Source organism: Mangifera indica, unplaced genomic scaffold (assembly GCF_011075055.1).
Source record: "Mangifera indica cultivar Alphonso unplaced genomic scaffold, CATAS_Mindica_2.1 Un_0088, whole genome shotgun sequence".
NCBI classification, from domain to species: Eukaryota; Viridiplantae; Streptophyta; class Magnoliopsida; order Sapindales; family Anacardiaceae; genus Mangifera; species Mangifera indica.
In genome coordinates this window covers 79,855-102,585 of record NW_025401180.1, presented here as the reverse complement: position 1 = coordinate 102,585, position 22,731 = coordinate 79,855, and the positions used below count along the sequence as shown (strand labels likewise).

Below are 22,731 nucleotides of genomic sequence, written 5' to 3'. Positions count from 1 at the left end.
TATAATTTATATTTAATATAAAAAACCTAAAATACGTATTTAATATATTTTAAATTCAAAATTTTTTTTGAATATGCTTAATATAAAAATATAAATAATACATATATTTATTAACTAAGTTTATACTAATTATATTAAATAAATAAAATTTTAAATTCATTTCTACCAAAGTTGATTGATCACGTTAATAAAACTCATCTCATAATTATTAAATAAAATAATTTTAAAATTTTATCTTATTTAGCGTCAATAAATCTCCAATTCATGCTCTCTCCTGAACAGTGTATGATAATTCCACAACTTTTACAGGTGGAACTGTCCGTTGGGTGCTGGGGGCAGGATCTTATTCGCACCTAAATTGGACTGCAAAGCTAGACTGACAGGCAACTGACCCAATTGACCGATCACTGTTTCATGGCATTAGACGATGCCATCATTTTGACCACACCAGGGAGAGAGAAACTATTCATCCCTCTATTAGCATAGCTTGTGTCTTCTTATTGTTTTTGCATAATTTTTTCATGGTGCTGTTGCAGAAATGGCTGTAGAACTTATGATGGGATTCGGTAAAATTGGTTTTTCTTCCAAAATGATGGAAGAATCTGCAGTGAAAGAAGCAGCCTCCGGACTCGAGGGTGTTGAAAAGCTCCTCAAGTTGTTGTCGTCACAACAACACAACCGGGAGAAATTTAGTCTCCAATCATCTTCATCTTCAACCCTCAGTCTTAAATCGCCCATGGATTTAGACAAAGACTACAAAGCTGTTGCCGACGTCACCGTTTCGAAGTTTAAGAGGTGATCTCTCTTCTTGGCCGTACCAGAACTGGCCACGCTCGTTTTAGAAGGGCCCCTGTGGCTTCGCCTCATCATCTTCATCACCATGAAAACTCTTACTTGGTAGTTCCAAAGAGCAGGGTTCTTGAGAGGAAGGATTCCTCCACTACAATCAGTTTTTCATATTCGTCAGCTGCCAATTCGTTTATCTCTTCCTTGACTGGTGTTAGTGATAGCAAGCAACATCCATCCTCCTCCTCCGCTTTTCAGATTACTAATCTCTCTCATGTTTCTTCTGTTGGGAAGCCACCTCTGTCTTCATCTGCTTTGAAGAGGAAGTGTAACTCTGAGAACAACGTGGGTTCAGCCCGCAAGTGTGGCGTCTCTTCTGGTCGTTGCCATTGTTCCAAGAAGAAGTAATAATAACTAACTCTCTCCATTGTTTTACATATTTAGTCCTTTTCTACAAATAAAGTTTGGTTTTTTAATTTTATTGTTTTGTTGTTAACCGTGACAGAAAGCTGAGATTGAAGAGGGTTGTGAGGATTCCGGCAGTAAGCTTGAAATTATCAGATATTCCACCTGATGATTACTCTTGGAGGAAGTATGGACAAAAACCCATCGAAGGATCTCCTCATCCGAGGTATAATCCGTTGTTAAAGCTAGCTGATTAATGGTGTAATTATTTGGTTAATTAACTGAGTCTGTGTTGGATTAAATTGAAAATTCAACAGGGGTTACTACAAGTGCAGCAGTGAGAGAGGTTGCCCAGCACGCAAACATGTTGAAAGAGTTGTGGAAGATCCATCAATGCTCGTAGTGACATATGAAGGCGAGCACAGCCACTCTCTCTCAGTTGCAGATGCCGCAAAACTCATTCTCGAATCGTAAACTCTAAACCCTCAAGTCTCGAAGGAGATTAGTGGGTTTAGTTTGTCCATATATACCAGTCTAGTTTGTACAATATGGAAAGGGATTCCTCTTGCTTTATCTATATATGTTGAGCACAGTAAGTTAACCTGTGTTAATCAAAAGAAAAAGTAAGAGAAGATAGTGGATATGGTGTTAGATTTCAATCTCAAAAGGAAAGAAAGTGGGGTTCCATTTTCAATCATCTTTTTTTCCTAATTTTTATTAGTTGCTTTATCTTTGGTTCTTCATTTGGATTGCCTCTTTCTCACCTTTTTCTTTTCTCTGATTTAACGAGTGAACGAACAAAGGAAAAAGAAAAAGAAAAAGAAAAGTAAAGTAAACGACTCAGTCAATTAAGTAGAAAGGGGTGAACCAATTTGTCCTGTTTTGGGTTGTTGACCAAACATGAAAGGGCTGGTTGGGCGTTGAGGGTTTGTTTTTTTATTTTTAATGAATTTAGGTTCGGTTTTGTTTGGATTCTGGGAAATGGATTGGCTGAATTTGCACATGACTGAGAAAGAGAAAATTGGTCTAGAAGGGTATGAAACTTTAAGGCTTTATTTACTGATTTTTATTATGTGAAATTAGAACCAAATGGCAAAGTCAAAATGGGTGGGTGGGGAATTGATAAGTTCGGGCCTTTTGGGGCCCTGCAGACAATGCTTCTCAATTTTGTTTTGTTTTGCTTTGTTTTTGCTTGACGTCAACTTTGATGGGCGAAAGGCTTATTCCCACCAAGGTTTAGTGAAAATCCAAATCCAAATTTTTTAATTTTTAAAAATTTAAAAATTTATTTAAAAATAAATTTTTGTTACAAATTTTAATTAGTGTTAAAAATAAAACTATTATTTACTAAAAAAAATTTTAAAAAACTAAAATTTTATTATACTTTTATTTTTAAGTTTAAAAAACTCATAATTTTTCTTTAATTTAAAGTTTAAAAAATGACAAATACCCTATAGAAATTTTTTTACTTATCTCCAACACTGATTCATTATCTCTAGCTATCGATCATCCTCTTTGCCATCTTATCTCTCCTTTTGATTTCTCTCTTCTCTCTCCTATCATCTTCAGTTGAGACAAAAACTTATACTTGTAATTTTAGAATAATAATTATAATAAAATTTTAATTTTGTCAAAATTTACATGACCCACCTGCAATTGCCAGGATGAACTGATATCACAAGTTTGCCAACCGAATAAGTTAGTCCAATCTGTAAGATGTTGATATTTCATACATCAATAGGATAATGAGAATCTTTATTCATACATCTAAAGTCCAGATTTGTGCTTAAATTAAACAATCTTTGTGTATAATTTTAGAAGCATGATTCTGCCAAGAAAAGCAATTTCATGGCTAACTAGCAGATGATCTATGTTATGTCACTCCATATATATGCTTACATAAGAAGCTGATATAATTTCTTGTTGGGTTTGGCTAGATCATTGAACCCTCACTTGCCTTGCTACTAACTGCTCCTACCTGTAAAACAACACAACAAACGTGTGAATATGAAAACATTTAGTAAGTAGGCAACATATTTGATATCATTACTTAAATATTTTTTAGTAACTTTGATGTTTATCAAGGCTAAACTATATAATTTATGTACCTTTTTTAGAGGATCTTATAATCTTGAATTGATTTATGATATTAATAAGATACGTATCTTTTAATTTAGATGTTTCATAAAAGTATATCCTAAATTGACAATCCAAATATTTAACTAATACTAGTGCACATATCATATTGTTGGGCAAGCTTAAGATTGACTAAACATTGGCATCTTGCCCACATGAGGAATTTGGCCACATTTCCCCCTTCTTTCTATTAAGCCAACTAGGGTTGGACTCGAGCCGAGTTGGCTCGGTAGATTTTTTTTTAAATTTTTTTATACAAAACGACATCATTTTGATCAATATATATTAAAAATGATATCGTTTTGATAACGAAAACGAGTCGAGCCGAACTCGAGCCGGCCTTAGCTGAGATCAAGTCGAGCTCTAGCCGAACTCGAGCCGCCCATATATGAACCGAGCCAAGCTCGGCTCGAATCCAGCCCTAAAGCCAACCCATCCTCATTCTTCCTATTCATTATTTTTATCAGCAAAAAACTGTCTCCAGATTATTGAGAAACTTATAGAGAAGGCACCTTTTTGATTTAAAAACAACAAAGAGAACACTGAAAAAGAGAAAAAGGAAAAATAAAAGGAAGGTAAAAAATTTGGCTAGTGTCAAGATTTACTTTTAGGTTGGATCCGACCTATTCATTGGCAAAAATTTCCAAGTATAATATGTTACCTTTCTGAAAGTGAAATAGCTGTGGGTATTACCATAATTTAACTTCCTAACTAGGGTCCTTTTTCATTAACAAAGTTAGGTTTATAGTGAAAAAGTGTGATTTATGAATTCAATGGGTGGGAATGTGTTTCTAAGTAAAGCTTAGGCGAAAAATGTAATCCTCTTGTTATTAAAGGGCCCAAGTCAGGTGGACTCACTTAAAATAACACTAAAGCTTAAGCCCAAGAATTTGAGGCCCAAAAGGAACCCAGCTTAAACCCAGGTGTGAATGTCGAAGGCATCTTAGAGTCCTCCAGTAAACCCTAACCAATGGTAGCGGCGATGGGTTCCCTCTCATCAAATCCCGTCGGCCGCTCATGAACTTCCAATCCAAAATCATTAGTCCCTGTTCATCTTCTCCCAACTCTTGTTTCTTCATTTCCAAACTTCTCATGGGTGAAACCCTGAACCGGACTTTCCATTCGGATACGCCGCAATACAGCGACGATGTCCTCTGCTCCGGCAACGACCTACAACAAGAGCAAGAATCTTCTTTGTCTGACACGTCGTCTTTTATCTTGGGGTCGCCGAGTCGATACCTGACCGGAGGGGCCCGTGTAGAGAGAGCATGGGCCCATTGGGCTAAACTAGGTCGGCCCAAGTTGATCGTTGCCCCGATGGTTGACAATTCGGAGCTCCCGTTTCGGATGCTCTGTAGAAAGTACGGTGCTGAGGCTGCGTATACGCCCATGCTGCATTCACGGATTTTTAATGAGACCGAAAAATATAGAACTCAAGAATTCACTACTTGTAAGGTAATTTTCTTACTTCTAATTGTTCTCAAAACTTTGTTTGAAGTTTGTTATGCCACATGGTTGTTTAACAGCCTTTTTTTATGCTTGATTTATTTTAATTTTGTGAATAATAGTTGGATAGAAATGTGAATGGTTAGTATATTTTGTTTTTATATATGTACATATAGAGGAAAAAATTAATAATTTTGCATGTTAGATAACAGGCTTCAATTATTTCTGAATGGTGATTGGTGAGAGAAAAGAGATGCACTATAATTGTGAGGGTTTTTATCTTGGCTTGCTAAACTGGGTATAATTGAATGCGATTAAGCTGTTTCTGGAAGGATTTGTTTTTAATATGTGTCTAATAATTTAGGCTCTTTGAGTTGAGATATCAGAGCTTATATTAGTCACTCTAGAATTCCGAAGTTTCTGATATGTATTTCTTGAGAATTTGAGGGTGGCTTCTTTTTGGGGTTCTTACATATTGCAAGTTATTGCAGGAGGATCGCCCATTGTTTGTTCAATTTTGTGCCAATGATCCAGACACATTATTAGATGCTGCACGGCGAGTGGAACCTTTTTGTGATTATGTTGACATTAATTTAGGGTAAGATAATTTCTCCCACCATTTATAATGAACATTTACTTGATTCTTATTAGATGCAACTTTTTTTGTAATTTAACTTTTAATTGGTCATTAGCTGGAAAACTGTTATCAATGAAATGTAGTAAATGGTGGGTATAAGGCTTTAAAGAACCTTGAATATTGGAACCACTTGTCATGATAATCCAGTATGATATCCCAAGAAAACACCATATTCCATATTTATTCTTTGACAATGAATACTAACATTAATTTATATCTTGGAAATAAAGGGACTTAGAAGAAAAGAAACAGCTTAATATCTTCCTTGTATTCCCAGTCATTCAAGCTTATATCTTTTGGTTTTTATTTTCTTTCATCTGTCATCTGTTCAATGTTTGAAAACACAGATTGTGGGTTTTTTATTTTCAACAATATAAATATAATATTACAGGAGAATTATTCAATTAAGGTTACTCCAAATCAAATGGTTCACTTTTATAATTCCTGGTAAAACCATAATCATCTTATCTAATCCAGAATTTTTTATGATCTCAAAATGTCAGAATCTAGGAGAAAAGACGTTAAATAAACAAAATAAATTATTTCTTGTGACACACAGCCAACTTGCATTTTTGCAGCTTTGTGATTATAATATCAGCTTCTTAATGATTATAGGAAATTACAATGCACTTTACTGAAGTGAGCAGTCTTTTCCCAAGATACTTTCTTACAGTGATTACTTGACTATAAATGGTTTTTTGCTTGTTTACAGCTGTCCTCAGCGTATTGCTAGGCGAGGTAATTATGGAGCTTTCCTAATGGACAACCTTCCTCTGGTAAAGTCACTAGTAGAAAAATTGGCTCAGAACCTTCATGTCCCTGTGTCATGCAAGATTCGAGTATTTCCTAATTTACAATATACTATCAATTATGCTAAGATGCTTGAGGATGCTGGGTGCTCTCTGTTAGCTGTCCATGGTCGAACAAGGGATGAGAAAGATGGTAAGAAAATCAGAGCTGACTGGAATGCCATAAAGGCGGTTAAAAATGCGGTTAGAATCCCTGTCCTTGCAAATGGAAATGTACGACACATGGATGATGTGCAAAATTGTTTGCAAGAGACTGGTTGTGATGGGGTGCTTTCAGCTGAGTCTCTACTTGAGAATCCAGCCCTTTTTGCTGGATTTCGAACTGCTGAATGGACGGTGGAGTGTGAAGGAAACCATAAAGATGGAAATCTTGATCAAGCAGAACTATTGGTGGAGTACTTGGAGCTTTGTGAAAGGTACCCAGTTCCTTGGAGGATGATCCGTTCTCATGTGCACAAATTGTTGGGGGAATGGTTCAGGATTCAGCCCAGCGTCAGAGAGGATCTAGATGCCCAACCCATACTGACCTTTGAATTTCTTTATGGCTCATAGATCAACTGAGAGAGTTAGGTGTAAGAATTCCACTTTATCAGAAGGATACTCGTGTCCAAAAAATTTTAGCAGATAATTTGGCCTCCTGAACACACTGTGCAAGTAGTAAAACAAGTTGCAGGTGCCTGCAGTCTTTGTTTTTGGCAAAGGTCACAGTGGGTTTGTTGCTAACTTTGGGATTCTTTTGGCTCATTACTTTTCTTTTTTAAATTACAATTGTCAACGTGATTTGATTATACTAACTGACATATTGGGAAGACAGAAGAATGAGCAAAGAAGGCTTTGCATGGTTGTACTTGATTTGTTATATTAGTTTGATATTGTTGTATTATTATTATTATTAAGGTACATATGTATCAATTTTGAAGGTAATAATTCTTGTATTAATACTTTGTTTCATTAACAATGACTTTAAACACAGGTACAAATATTTTATCTCTGTGTCATTATATAATTAGATGAGTTTGAATCAGAGATATAGTAATATTAATTACATGACATGTTAATATTTGTATTTATTATTTATTGTTCGTACATGTAGCATTAACATTATTCAAATTTGTCTATTTTCCTGTTTTTGATAACAATAATATTATGTGCATATAGTTTTAAGTATTAAATTGGGTATTAAGATGGGTTTTTTATTATATGATTGAATGATTTTGAATAATAATATTTTATACCTAATTTTGAATGATATCTTGATACGTAATTTTGCATTGAGATGCATATGGTTCGCTCTTTTGATAAATGTCATGTGAGAAATATCATTTTAGGTTTCTTCTATTTACATATTTTAAGGTTTCGGGATGCCTAAAAAGGATGCAAATGTTTTAAATGGACTACTGGTGTGTTCTGATTTAGTATTAAAATGGTCACCGTTTGGCTCTACACTGACATGTTGTACTTGCAAGAGGCACTTTCCTCTGTGTGTACTCATAATTGTTCAATTATGAATTATATTATATCATATATTAAAAATTTAATTTTATATATTATATACCAAATATTATATAATATAATTTTAAAAAATAAAATAATAAAAATATAATTGATAGGTTATTATTTTAAAAAATATTATAAATTCTGTTAAAATTTTAAAATTTTTCATATATATCTCTATTACATCATTATTTTCTTTAAAAAGTGTATTAATTTATATCAATAATATGTATCATATAATATGTTTATTATATCATATCAAATACAACATATTCTATGACAAGTATCGTTTTTCATCTGTATCGTATTGTATCATATCATATTATATCATAAGATATATATCATATATCATAAGACACTGATAATTATACATATAATAACAATTTCTATGTACCATGCATGTTGACAAATCTAAAGAGAAAATCCTAGTAGGTAAAAGAATCAATGTTCGAATTATCCCATTAATTATTTCGTATAATAAAATTATACGTATAACTTTTATATACAAATAATAATATGTTATTATATAATTGAGTATTATTTTATCATTAATTTTTAATTATTTAATCACATAATAATATATTATTATTTATTTATAAAATTATATATATAATACTCCTATTATTCGGTGGATTGCTGAAAAATGTAGAAAAGAATAATATACACTCTTTTTCTAAAGAAATAAACTAAAGGAAAATTAAATAAAAAATCATTTAGTTTGGCATCAACTCATCCTATGAAACAGTTTGCAGCAAATAAAAGCCAATGGTAGGATCCAAATTCCAAAATAGAATTAAATTACATTATTGTGAGTCGAGATGATTCAACCGTTGATCCATTGTATTTACAAGATTCAAAACTGAAAAACGATCTGCTACTCGACAAAGTTGGTGGTAACTTTGCTTACTAAATGTTCTCCATAAACAGCTCTGTCAAACTTTCCAGTTCCCCCAGACCGCTGTTTACAAACTTCCAGAGGCTCCACTGCTGTATCATAGTTGGTCTGTTCATACCAGAAAAAAAAAAAAAAAAAAAATCTGATGCGCCATTGCAATTTTAGTAAGAAAAAGAAATAAAAACAGTTTCTTATAAACCCGACTAGACCGTTCAGTTGAATCAGTTCAACTGGTACACATGGTATTGATCGGATCAATAGCCAGTTTTTTGTCTAAAAACATTAGTTAAAAGAGGGAGATATTGACTAACCTCATAAAAGTAAGCTACGCAAACCCGATATTTTGGAGAATTGTTGATCACTCGATGCAGGGTTGACTCGTACAAACCATTGGAATATATCTGCAGTTCCATCAAGTTTATTAGATGTCAAAAGAGACAGAAACATAGGGAGAGGTTTTTAGTACAAAATAATTTACCTTCAGCATGTCACCAATGTTGCAGACAAATGAACCAGGTAAGGGAGGAGCTGATATCCATTCCCCAGATTGGTTTCTCACCTTCAAGAAATTATCCAAATTACAGATTTGTGGAAACTAAGGCAAAACATTTCATATGAACGCAAGAGTTAAGCATCCAAACAGAACTTGAAACTGCCATTAGAACCTTTACTGTTACAAAGATGATAAATGGAGTTTAATGGAGGCTACAGCAAACTTTGAAGCAAGCAGCAATTATGATTAATTAAAGCATGGGAGGTTGTTTAAAGGCATTTTTTCAAAGAAAACAATTTCTTATGTTCTTTTTCTTTATCCCTCTTTTTTTGACATGCCAACCAACTTCCCTGGCTAGGAAAGGGATATCAAAGAAACATATTAAACCTTAAAGCACCACTTTTTAGTCTTCAAGCTTGATTGTTAAAATCTTAATCGATTCATTCTTGACACTGTCAAAACTTAATAAACACTACATGTCCAAAACAGATAACCAGGTTCCTAGCTGTTGTCAGCTGGCTCCAGGCATGACAAGAAAAGAGAGAAACATTGGATAATTGTTATGCTATTATAGTGAATCCTTGATGTTTAAGGAGGTTAAACACAGTATAAAAAATGATAGCATGGGATTATACCTGAAGTGCTGTTATACCGTCATCTTGATTAACTAATGTCAGCAAACCTGTTATGCAACATTACAGTTACTGATATATACGTATTAGATTTTTGAGACCATCAATCATCTCAACTTTGAAAAGTATTTACCATAATCAGTATGAGCTCCGCTGAAGTATGGCCACAATAAGAACATAAGCAAACATGAAAAGAGAATATATATGAGCCTTAATAATGAAAAGCAAAGGAAAAACACAAAGGGCAGCCTTGTTGCAATACCATCCAATGTCATTTTCAGGCTTTCCATGGCCATTGGCAACACCTGGGTAACCAATAATACGAAACACCCAAAAAGCATCTCCTGCTCTTTCACCCTCAAATTCATATGGTGACCCACCCAACGCTAGAGCGATCCCCCGCATAATTTTTCTTGAAAGGTCTGATAGCATCAAGAACCAAAAGATGCAATGAACTTTCTACTAGAATAAAAGACCTGAGAGAGAGAGAGAGAGAGAGAGATAGCAATCCTGCTAAGGAAAACATGCCTGTGCAGAGGTTGATGTACTCCTCCATCAGTTCTTTAAAGGAAGGAGGATCAAGGGGCCTGCCACAAGCATCAGAAGCAGAAAAATAAAGAAATGTTGTTAGCATTTCTGAAACCATATGCTTTTAGTAACTCCAATTCAAATAGATTAAAGACACTTGCTGAACTTAGAGCTTCACAATCAGCAAGGAGATTCTCAAATATGAAAGTTGTAGAATAGTGCTAAAGAAATCAAGCATCTTAAATAGCAATATGCAGCACAACTTACTAAAGCAGATTAATTGCAAAGATGAAAATCACAGACATTTATGATGTAATTCTAATATTAACTCGTACTATCTACTTATTAAAAATTAGGTGTTCTATGTGACTGGCCTTTAAGGTGAAACAGATCACATACAGATTCTGGGTCTCCCGATGTAAGCTTATAGAATCAAAGCGCAATATCTAAGGAACTTCTTCCATTATAGAAACATTACTCATGGGCACAGTAATGGCAGGATAATTCTGCTGGAGTATGGTCAATAGGAAATGAGCATATAAATCTTTGTAACATGAAGTCATCAATATAATAAGTTTAATGATAATATCCAGAAGATCTGTCTTCATATATGTTCTATACAAGAAATTTTAGAATTCAGGTGTGGTTAAGGAAACACTAACTTCCACATACCACTGATTACACCCTTCCATGGGTTTGCCAAGAGCCCCATACATCCCTTCTTTTATTTCTCTATAGCACTGTTTAAGCAGAAGAAGAAGAAAACAACATAAATAATATAAAGAACTAGATGTATCACCAACTATATTAATGATCACAATGATAACAAACTTGACATATCAAAAGCAAGTTTATCCCTCTGTGTGCTATTTCAGAGATAGTAACTCACAATAATTAGAAGCAGGTGGAGAAACATCATAGCTCATGGAAACCAATACTAAAATTAAATTCAAAGCAAACTTTTCATAGATTTAGCTATGATTTCAATTCATCAGCACCATTCTCAGGGGAGAAGGCAGCATAAACATAATGGCCAAAAATGGATGATAATCACATTTAAAGAATACCATGACATGGTTTCTTGCTAAGAACCTAGAAGAAATGTACAGAAAATATTCGACAACATTGCGTTTCAAGAAGCCCTTTGTCCAGATACAACATGCCTATTTTCAAAAATCTCTTGGTTTAAAATTTATCTTCAAACATTTCTAAAATTTTGCACAGGAAAGCACAGTTAGAAGTTTTGCCGAAAAGTTCTATTTTACAATATCCACAAACATACATCAAGCAGAAAATGTCTCTAAATGAAACGGGATACATGAACACTCATGAAGTGAGTAAATGAGTATGAGTTACATCAATCGCCTCATGAATATCCGGGATGCCTTTGGTGATATTTTCTCCGATTCTCTGATATCCCCTGCACTCAAAATGTGCTCTCATTTCAGTAAGTTCCGATTTAAAATTAAAAAAAGAAAAAGTTGGTTCCTATTCCATTAAGCAAACCTGTAACCAGCTTGTGGAGTCAGCTTGATCTTGAGTTTTTCTTCATACGGACGATCAAAGAACTGGTGAGAAATCTTTTTGACCTCTTTGATGAGGGACTCAGGAATACCATGGCCCTTCTGGTCAATAGCAAACAACAGAGAATATTTAGAAGACACAATCACAAGCAAAATTCGTGCACTGAAATTATAATTTTTGTTGTAGCCCTGAGAAAACAGAGCTCACAGAAAGAAGAAACAAACATGTTTTTCCATCGGCAACATATGTTCGATTTCAATTAAAGTTAAATCGTAACAACTCAACAAGATGAACAGATTACCACATAGAAGAAGCCAGCCTCTCTGCAAGCCTGATCCAATTGTGTAACAACTTTCGATACACCGGCGTCTTCACCCATGTTTGGGTCATCACATTTGGCTAATAACGGACTAATGTCTACGCCACACCAAAAAGAAAAAAATCATGAGTTGAAGAAACACACACGCAACAAACAAAAGCTAATTCTTACTACTTCCAATTGACATAGAAGTTCAAATTAACGCAGAATTGAGATGCAAGAAGACGAATTGAACCGTCTAAGGAGTTGGTTACCAATGACTGGGATGGATTTGAAGTCCGTGGCCATGTTGATGATGATAACCTTTTTGGTATATGCTAGACAAAACTTGTTAAGAGGAAAGACATGCAATTGTCCTGAATGAGATTTCTCTTTCAGCTTTTGGTGAGCCTGCCACTGTTGTGTTTTTATTTATTATCCGGTTCAAGCCACGAAAGATCTTGGTGCTATGTAGGCCGACTTTGTCGTTTTCGGCGAGGTGACGAGGCCATGACTAGGACTGGCAATTCATGTTCGTAACAGTGTCGGTTCGGATCTCGAATTGGCTGCTTTTAATTCTAATACGAATTAAATAAAATTTATCCAAATTTTAATGTCCTAAATAATTTTTTATTATTAATTGTTTTTAATGTTTTAAACAAATTATCTGAAATTAATAAAATACACAATATAATATTTTATCTTATTTATAAATAGTTTAAAGATTATCTATCAATATTGTTGAAAACAATTTTAACGTATCAAATTAAATTCTATAAATGACAGTAAACATAATTTAATGTACCCAATTTCAAGTTTATGACAAAACTCATTCAAACATGGTGCGAAGTGTTACCATGAGTCATTTCTATAACCTCATTTGTCTCACGTACTATATTCCTTTTGAGAGGCTTGATTTATCTGTGTTTTTGGTTTTGTGTGTGGAGAGGAAGAGGAGAAAACCTCTTCCGTAAAATATTGCGTTTTACTTTTTTGGGGAGATAATTTAGATATTTAAATAAATGTCTAACTGTCAATAACTCTCCTACCTCAACTACTCTTGGTAATTAAAATAAATTAGAGTAGATCAACCCATCATGAATGAATCAAAACCCAATAAATACTTTTAAAACATACTGATCATAATCTCATTATCAAATAATAAAATAAATTATTTAAATAAAAAACAAGAATAATATGAGTAACTACAATTATATAAAGATATAACTATATACAGTTTATAAGTATTTTTAGTGTTTTTAAAATCAGACAGGACCAATCTGTTCAACCTAAATCTTGTTCATGATTTAGTTCAGTTTTTATTAAAAGCTGGTTTAGTATAAGACTCGATTAAACCTGATCAAAACTGATAAACCAGATAAATCGATCAAAACCGACAAAATCGCGTTTAAACAAATCTTATTGTCTTTTGGTGCTAATCTTCTCTGCAGAAAGCTATAACATAAATGTTTCATTTATATTTCCTCTTAATATCTCTAGCAAATGTAACCATTTTACGGTACAATTTGTTATGCTACAAATTCGTGTACCATTTCATTACAACCATGTGGTTTTGGTCATGGCATGTCTGATCTCTCGGGTGTATCGTTCCAAGTTCCAACTTTCTGTTTGATCAAATGTCTCCAAGCCCGGTCTATTTTTGGAATCTATCCTCGTGTATTTTTCCATTCTTTATTTCTAGTACATCCTGTCATTGGTTAAATTACAACTCATGAGTGTCGTTTTCATATCCTCAAATTACTTTTATTAATTCATGAACTTGTCCAGCTTGATTTGCATTGCATTTAGCTTGATTAGAGGTGTCTGTGGGCTGGCCGGGGTCAGGTCGGCTCCGACCCATTAATTTTAATAAAAAAATTTATATTATAATTATTATTTAATTAAGCCAAAGACTTGATCCCCCCATCCACCCACCCACCGTCCACAAAATATGATGTTTTTCTTAACTTTAAAAATCTTATTTACCTACTTATGAGTAATTAAATCTGTTAGTTTTAAAGATAAAATCGTCATTTTATATTTAACATTAAAATAAATTTAAATTTGATTTCCTTTTTCTTTTATAAACCCTAAAAACTAATAATTTTTTCTCAACACAAATTTTCAAAAACAATATTTTCCTTCCAAGATTTTCAATTTTTCAGATCTAATTTTTTCAACAACAAAGAGACTTATCCGACGACCTCCTGACAACATCTCTTCTTCTTTGACGCGTTCTCCTTCTAACACTATATGACATCATCATCGTCAAAGAATGAAGACGACTTGTCTTCGTCTCTAATGAAGATAAACTGTCTTCGTCCAGAGACAAAGATGAGGTCTTCGTTTTCTAACAATTATGAGGTTGCACAACGTCGAATGAAGGACTTGTCAGAGAGGAAAAAACGTTGACTGGCGATCACCGAAGAAGTCTCTTCATCGTCAAAAAAATTGAATCTGAAAAATTGAAAACTCTAGGGAGGAAAATATTATTTTTGAAAATTTAGGTTAGGGAAAATTGTTAGTTTTTAGAGTTTAAGGTGGAAAAATGATATAACTAAGGGATTCAATTAATTTTAACCACTCATGAATAGATAAATTAGATTTTCAAAGTTTAAAAAGAGGAAAAAATGTGAGAAAACATCATACTTTTGGTATAGATTGGCTCACAGGCCTTATGTCTAGGCCTAAAGTCTGGTCTGAAAGGCTTATGGGCTGGATCCAACACGTTACAGTAGTAGACTGGAATATTTTCCCATGTCATGCGCTGGTCTGGCCAAATTAACACCACCAAGTTTAATTCATGGAAATGCAACACACCCATATAGACTTTTCTTTTTTTCCCTTCTCTAACGTCTGATAAAACTCTCGAATCTGATTAAAACATGTGTTAAATGATTGATATTATTAAATAAATTCATTATAACTTCACTTATATTCCACTATTACATGGTTGAAGGCACTCGTCGCCTCCGGCATCAACATATGTTGGATTGTATTCAACCCTAATCTCGTTTGTCTAAGTATAGAAATAAAAACTCCTCCTCTCTGTATATAATCTTAATTAAGAGAAGAAAATCATAACCCAAACACAAACAAAAAATAATTAGCAAACAGAGACCCCCTTTAGAGTTAATGCAAAGTCCCTCCCTTTCTTTCTCTCATCCTTTCCTTCTTTCTCTCTATCTTAGTGAAAGAGGATTTTTTTTTTCTTTTTCTTTAATAAGAGTATTTTCATATTTTTTCTTTCTAAAATATAATGAAATTTACAAATAAAATATAACAAGAAGTAAAAATTTGTTATTTTTCAACTTTAATGGTTTCTCCTTAAAAATATTCACTTTGTATTGTGAAAGTGCTGATTGATTACAATTATATCTATATATTATTTTTAAGCATTATCATCCTAATATAATTTTCTAAATTTTTTGTTCTATATTTATTTATGGTTTTATGGTAACCACATCTTACATTGAAAAAAAATAAATAACAAGATTAAAGGCATTTAAAATTATAAATTTTTAAGAGTGTTTGTGATATTTTTTAAAATGATAATATGTTAATTTAAATTTTTTATTTTTTATTTTTATTTTTAAAAGACGTATCTTATGATACGATACACAATACAGAAAAATAAGTTTTTGATAAATGATACAATATATGATTCAAATACATGGTTTATATCATTTTCATAGCATCCGTGTTAAAGATACATCAACCACTTTTTCAAATATGATGTTGAAACTTCTCCATATTTTTTTCTTAACAGTTAATCTTGTATTTGTTAATGTCTAATCTTTCTGATTGTTTCCATATCCTCCCCAACTATGGTAATAGAAAAATCAGAAAAAAGAAATTCTCTAATGTCCAAGAATAGTGTATAAGCTTAGAGTTTTGACATTTAAATCAGGTGACACAATCTGTAAAAATTAACCATACAAGGGGTGTTACACCACGCCCTTGTATGGTTTCCCTGGTGATTATATAATACCTTGGGGTATGATCACCCTATCGATCACTCTGGGAGAAAGAAACCAGATGATCGAGATGACAAACTTCCTAGTAGTTTATTACCCTTCAACTTATAATGTTGTCACAGACCAGCCGTAATTATTAAAAAGCTTAAGAGTAGTTACTTCTGTGTATCACCTGACCATGAAATTCCCCATGCCCAACACAGCCAGGGGATCTCAATTAAACTTTCATTGATATTACAACCAAGTCATCAAAGTAGCCTCAAAAAGAAAGAAGCAACTCTCGAATATGACGACATACCTTGGTTCAATCGAATATAAGATCGATCTTAGGGCCCAAGAAGGTGAGTCACCCTCTCGATTGATAGAAAACTGAAAGAAGTCCAAAGTGATATACAAGAGCCTACCTGAACCCTCAGAATAGAGGGACCTTAGAAACAACTAGCAAAACAGTTGGACACATCCTTAAAGGAAAATTTTGACTGTAGTTGTCTGGACTCATGTTGACATGATAAAAGATCAGTCTGGAAGTTACGTGTCATCGGCTCAACATTAACTCCAAGATACACCCTATCCGACAAAAAAGACGAGCCATGGATGTTGAGCATTGCAACGCCTTGAAATAGTAAGTAGACAAAATCCTCTTTATTGGTTTCATTCGAGAATCCAATTACCTGACATGGTTAGCTAATCATGTCTTGGTTCTGAAACCCAACCGATCTAAACAAAGCATGTCCATGTCCCAAAGACAATTTTCCTTTGTCTAGCTTGAATAGATCAGCTCGTTGATGCGACCTTTGGGCAGGCACTCCTTGGCTTCATTAACGCATACCCGGGGGACAGGTGTAGATTTCACTGTTTCTAAACAAAGTATGTCTCATTTATATACTGTGTCTTTTCATATTCTTGCATCCGAATCTAATTAATTCGGTGTATTTCCTTACCAAGAGAGATCAATTCCATTTGACAATTGAGCTATAACAGCCATACTCATTATTCAATTTCTCATGATTTACATAATAGGTGTTGGAAACAACATGTTATGGATGGACCCATTATGGATGGATCCAAAGATAATATGAGGTGAAAAAACATTTACTTAAGAGGTAAAAATAAAATAAATCACACCCAATTAATATGGATTTGTGCCGAAAGCTGTAGCAATTGCATTATAATTGAAAATTTCAAATGTCAATTCATTGATTACAAGTTGATTTTGCCAAAAACAAAAATTATTTTTACATCCCCACCACCAAAGCCCTGAAAATGTCTAATAATTTCACGTGAATGATAAATAATTAACCAGATTTTACCTCTTTATACCAATGCCCTCCTGGGACACTGCTTTTGATCGATAATGGCTTCAAATTAACCCAGATGCCTAAGAGGATGGAGCTCGAGATGATGAAGATGCAGTATTATTATGGCGGCAGAACTCAAAACTGTTCTCATCCATCTTCTCCAGCACAAAATGAGCCAGTGTTTCATAATGTTCAACCAGATTTTCTCTGCACAAAAACTCATCACCACACAATCTCTCCACCTTCCTGTAATAATCATGGACAAAAATATGCGTCTTTGGATTCCCACTCTTCTTGCTCCTCGCAAGGACTCCGGCCGTGAAGATCGGCGACATCCTTCCGGGCCCTCCCGGCCCTTCTCCTCTTGGCCCGTCGATCAATATCACATCCCAATCAACCTCATAAACATGGTTAGGCAAATCATTGAGCCCAAGTTTGCACTCTGAGAACAACAGATTTTGCACCGGCCTGCATTCATTTCGCACTTGTTCCTTCACCGAGGCGATGAGCTCTTTTGTTTCACTTATCTTGGTGGTGTATTGGACATCGAAAACATCAATCTCGGGATGCAACTCTTCAAAGTAGGCAGCGTAGTAGCGGTTCTCGTCGATGAAAACTGTGCGGCCATTGTGATTCAGCGCCTTCCACAGAAGGGTTTCTTGAGTGAGGCCAAAAACGAGAAAGTTACAGGGAGATGAGCACTTTCGGAGCGCATCAGAGATGGGTTTGAGCTCAGCGTGCGACATGCGGAAAGAATTGTTTGATCTCGATGCATAATGGAGAAGAGTGTTGATGACAGTTGTGGGCAATGGCGTATTGCCAAAAGTAGAAGAAACTAAAGAGTTTTTGGCCACCATGGTAGTTGCAGTGGTGGTTGTCTTAAGAGAAATTGACTCTCTTGTGTAAATAAGAGTGAGAAGAAAAGCAATGGTGAAGAATGATACAAAAGCAAGCAGCCATAGACGATTAGAGGTTCCTTGTTTTTGGATGTAAGGGTGGAGAAGAATCAGCTTTGTGTTGCTGTTATTGTTCTTCATTTTTTTTTTCTTTTTACCAGAGAAAATCTGATGGGATTGAGAAAGAGGGTTAGATTTTAAAGTAAGGAGATATGAAATTAGCAGAGGTTGAAGGTGACATTACAATAGCCTAAATTATTATTCTAGATACCAAAATGGTAGCATTTGAAAAAATTCTCTTAATTTAGTATTACTTTATTTGTTTCCATGCAATCCTGATTGAGCAGTTTAGGTTAATTTATCGACAAGGATTGTTTAAAGTGACATAACAGCATGTGGATTGGGAGGAGAAAATTAAACCTAATCCGAATTAAAATCATAAAAAAAATATTTTAACGTTAACCAATTTTTTAAAATTCGAATTAACTTAAAATGACCAAAATTAGCCCTCTATTGTTTTTACTCTTGAAAGTATTTTTAACGTTTTAATTTCTCCATCAAATTATCACAATTTAATATTAATAAAACATACAATATAATTGTTTGTCTGGTTTACAAATGGTCTAAAAAATTAGATACCAAAATCTTTAAAACACGTAATAATCTTACTAATCAAATCGCATTCTTATTATCAAATAATAAAATAAAATATTTAATTAAAAAACAAGAATAATATAAGTAACTACAACTATATACAATCTGTTAACATTTCAAATGTTGATGATAAGATTCAACTATATATAATCCGTAAAAATTTCAAATATTAATGATACTCACCCTTCAATATTTTTTTAATTTACCTATAATAAACTTTATTAAAATAACATTTCTTTAAAGGTTAGTTTAGGTTACCTTCGTGTCAACTCTGACACGATTGAATTTAGTTTCGAATCAGATAAAGTTAACCCAAAATAAATTTTGTATGAAAAACTTCATCATAACTTAATTTTTTTCGTATTATGTCATATCAAATTATCCGACCATGTTAAAAATTAACAAAATATGGTGGTTGGGTTGGAGCTGTTGAAAGCAGGGGCAGCTGGTAAAGTTTCAGCGACCCCATAACTAATTACAGGCCATCAGTCGCTTTTCCTTGCTCCATATAGGTTTATTTCTCACGTTACCCATTAAAATATACAACATTTCTTCAATAATTAGCTTCCATTGAAGGAGACAATCCACCTAAAAAGGACTCCAAAATGTCAAACTTTGATTTGATTGTATGATAATTAGTAGGTTTGTTTCTCTATTTTATTTAACTTAATTACATAATTAAGACATACATACTAGCAATTAGAGAAGTAAACTGGGGTGGGTTTGGAAAGAGTCTATTCAGGTTTTGTACACGCACTTACTTCCAATTTAAGGCAGTTGTTTAATTGTAGACACCTGCCAACTAGGAGGTGGATACAAATCAAGCTCAGTCTAAACATCATTTAACTCAAATTTGTTTAAATAAAAAATATCACGGCTTAAGTTTGTTGAATCAATATTAAATTGAATCATGAACTAAGTCTGAACTAGATCAAGCCATTTATTAAGCTCGCAAGCCAAATCTCGTCAAATCTCCTAACTTGAATTTGATCCAAAGTTGAATGAAACTAATTTGAACTGAATCAAATCGAAATGAGCTAACTTACAAACCCGAGTTAACCTGGTTCGGGTCCAACACTACTACCAACCTAGAATCTAATTAAAATACTGCATATAATTGTGAAAATTTTTGTTAGGAAAATACACTTTTGTTCTATTTCACACGCGGAATGAATAAATTTTATAACTTTATTTGAAATTTAATCCTTAATATATATATATATATATATATTAATCTTCTTGTAATGTGATTCAAGGTTGATCCGCAACTAGTCATAATTTCATATTATAAAGGCCAAAAGACTTGTGCCTATACAAGGTATAGTGAAATCACAAAATCCCATTTTCTAAGTTTTAAAAACTTAAACACTTATTCATTAGTCAATTTTCATTAAAAATCTGAATTATTAAAAAAAATTAAAAAAAAAATTTTATCACATTTTTTTCTCTAGATTTAGAAAACTCACAATTTTCTTCTACCTAAGATTTGAAAAGTGACAAAAATTTTTAAACCTAAAAAGAAAAATATGATAGAACTTTTATTTTTTAATTTTTTTTTAATAAATAACAGTTTTACCCTTAACCCTAATTGAAAAAACTTTCTAAAAATTTGCTTATAAATGAGTGTTTGAGTTTTTAAAAGTTAGAGGATAAGATTTTAAGATCTCACTACATCTTAGGGTTGAATAAGTCTTTCGGCCTATTATAAAAGTAAAACCTAATGAGCTTATACAATTTTGAATGACCCAAATTCTTCAATGGGTCTAGGTAGATCTCATTAATGTCACATTTTGTAGTTATAGAAAATAAGAATTTGAATCCATTATAAGTTGGTGTAGATGTATTTTGGATAGATGTTACTTTCATAAAATTCACATTAAATTGGTGTAGACTAGGTTTGAAATGGTAAAATTATTCTCAATTAACATCAAGTTGCTACAATTTATACTAAAACGAGTTTGCAACCAAATGTTGTGGTGTGACAATCTCACAAGAATGTGATACTCATAAATAGGTAGTAAATCACATTTTCTCAACCAAGGTTTGGCCTCAAAACCTTTTTCTACTTTTAGATAATATAAACAACACTTTCTCACCCTAAATCAATCTCTGTTAGAAAAACTAATGATGTGAGGGCAAAAAGGTAATTTTATCATCCATAAATTTTAAAAAAATAAAAAGATCTATTTTATATGTCATATCTATAAATTTTAACAATGACGTCTTAACCTTTAACAAGTTTGAAAACTTAGATTTAAAGATTATGTAAGCATTCACGTATAAATATGAAAATTAAAAAATTTTGTTAAGTCATTAAAGTTAAACTTGTTTAAGAAAGAATATATTTAAGGCCAAAAGACTCGTTCCCACCCAAGGTTTAATGTAAATCTAAACTTTTACCTGTTAACTTTTAAAAACTCAAAGTTTTACTTATAAGCCTAATTATGTAAAATTTTCAATTAGATATTATGGTAAAATTGTTATTGTAACAATAATATTAAAAAATATATAATATATTATATTCTTCTAAGTTTTAAAAATTAACAAATTTACTCATACCTAAAGTTTTCTAATTTTGAAAAGCCATATTTGCTCTCTCCCAAAACCTAGGGTTTTTTTTCTTTACCTCTTTAGTCACCATTTCCAGTGTCGATGACCTCATTTTTCCACTCTAAACTGTCATTAGTGCTAATTGTCACATTCCCCCCCCCCCCCTTCAAAATTGTTGTTTAGATGATTCGTTTGGATTTGAAGAATTGTCTAGACGTATCATTATCCAAATGAATCGTCTAGACTATGATTTAAGGTGGTAAAATGTGACAATCAGTACCAACGATAGTTTAGAGTGGAAAGAGAAGGTTACGAGTACAAAAAATGATGACTAGAAAGGTGAAAAAAAAAACCTTGAGTTTTGGGAGGAAAATATAACTTTTTTAAAAATAGAAAACTTAAACATGAGTAAAATTGTTATATTTAAAACCTTGGGGGGGGGGGGGAATATAATAAATTTTATATATTATTTTTAAAATAATAATTTCACTTTTATATCAAAATAAAATGAAGATTTTAATAAAATTTAACTTATAGGTAAAATTTTGGGTTTTTAAAAATTATCAGGTGAAAGTTATAATTACACCAAACCTTGGGTGGGAACAAGTCTTTTGGCCTGTATTTAAAAGTGAGTTTTAAAATCGCTTACCGAACCATAATAAGAGAGGCAAAATCAAATTGCTATTCAATAAAAAGTGTAGAGAATTCCAGAATTAAAGAAGGCTTTCGTAAAAAGCTTTGGGCTTTGCCGACGGAGTCAACGAGATGTTGTTAGCAGTCGGGAAAGCATCAGCCTACTTTGGTAAAATATGAGATAAAAGGCAGAAAGGTGTTGGCAAGTTACTTAAAAAGAAGGGACGGATAAGAAGGGTTTTCTAAAAGATGAGAAGATCCTATCTTTCTTCCTTCCATCAACACAAACATTAACGTCACCATTCACCAACCCAACTCAATTGCTAAAGGCAAGGCAAAATTCCCAATTCAAACCAGTCCACATCCTTCTCATGAGACACTTAATCATGATTGCCTTCAGCTCACCTTTGCCTTTTCTTTTTTGTTTTTTTGACACTAATTGCGAGAGAAGGGTAATCAGCATTTTATTAGTGTTTTTAAATGTTTTGCTGAGAAGCATTTTTGTTCCGGTGCTTGCCAGGCCTTTTAAAGCCAAAAAGAAAATTACTTTTTCATATTTCTGTCCAGCTGTCAAGCATCAAAATAAAATATTAATGGTCTTTTAAAAATAATTTTGTCTATTTAAAATGTAAATTTTGAG

The 22,731-nt window shown here is 33.1% G+C and overlaps 3 protein-coding genes and 1 pseudogene across 4 annotated transcripts; 2 read left to right on the top strand and 2 right to left on the bottom strand.

The window, feature by feature from the left end:
* The first annotated feature begins 292 nt into the window (after nt 1-292).
* LOC123207593 lies at nt 293-1,885 on the top strand (annotated as a pseudogene).
* Nucleotides 1,886-4,255: 2,370 nt separating this feature from the next.
* LOC123207584 (tRNA-dihydrouridine(16/17) synthase [NAD(P)(+)]-like) lies at nt 4,256-7,225 on the top strand. Its single transcript, XM_044625065.1, is given in 4 exon segments — nt 4,256-4,782; nt 5,265-5,371; nt 6,123-6,763; nt 6,766-7,225. Coding segments are annotated over 4 exon segments (1,281 nt in total). The 5' UTR covers nt 4,256-4,344; the 3' UTR covers nt 6,861-7,225.
* A 1,166-nt stretch (nt 7,226-8,391) lies between these two features.
* LOC123207583 (probable 2-oxoglutarate-dependent dioxygenase At3g50210) lies at nt 8,392-12,522 on the bottom strand. Of its 2 annotated transcripts, none has more exons than XM_044625063.1 (12): nt 12,359-12,522; nt 12,087-12,202; nt 11,768-11,886; nt 11,618-11,681; nt 10,934-11,001; nt 10,262-10,320; nt 9,996-10,155; nt 9,867-9,886; nt 9,737-9,783; nt 9,087-9,167; nt 8,920-9,009; nt 8,392-8,716 (listed from the first exon to the last, which is right to left on the bottom strand). In XM_044625063.1, the coding sequence occupies exons 1-12, from the start codon at nt 12,390-12,392 to the stop codon at nt 8,588-8,590; spliced, it is 987 nt and encodes a 328-aa protein (XP_044480998.1). In that variant the 5' UTR covers nt 12,393-12,522; the 3' UTR covers nt 8,392-8,587. The 2 variants fall into 2 exon arrangements, with proteins under 2 accessions (XP_044480998.1, XP_044480999.1); XM_044625064.1 differs by having other exon boundaries at nt 12,276-12,362.
* Nucleotides 12,523-17,199: 4,677 nt separating this feature from the next.
* On the bottom strand, nt 17,200-18,474 carry LOC123207590 (protein IRX15-LIKE-like). The gene has a single exon (XM_044625070.1). It carries the CDS (start codon nt 18,393-18,395, stop codon nt 17,439-17,441), a length of 957 nt encoding a protein of 318 aa, XP_044481005.1. The 5' UTR covers nt 18,396-18,474; the 3' UTR covers nt 17,200-17,438.
* Nucleotides 18,475-22,731: the final 4,257 nt, after the last annotated feature.

Bases quoted from the DNA above. Each gene is read 5' to 3' on its own strand.
- LOC123207583 (XM_044625063.1), bottom strand. From the start codon at position 12,392: ATGGCCACGGACTTCAAATCCATCCCAGTCATTG. The intron at 10,321-10,933 runs GTATGTGGAAGT...TGCTTGTGGCAG, and splicing joins ATGGAAGGGTGTAATCAGTG to GCCCCTTGATCCTCCTTCCT. The intron at 9,784-9,866 runs GTAAATACTTTT...GTTGCATAACAG, and splicing joins CGGAGCTCATACTGATTATG to GTTTGCTGACATTAGTTAAT.
- LOC123207590 (XM_044625070.1), bottom strand. From the start codon at position 18,395: ATGAAGAACAATAACAGCAACACAAAGCTGATTCTTCTCCACCCTTAC.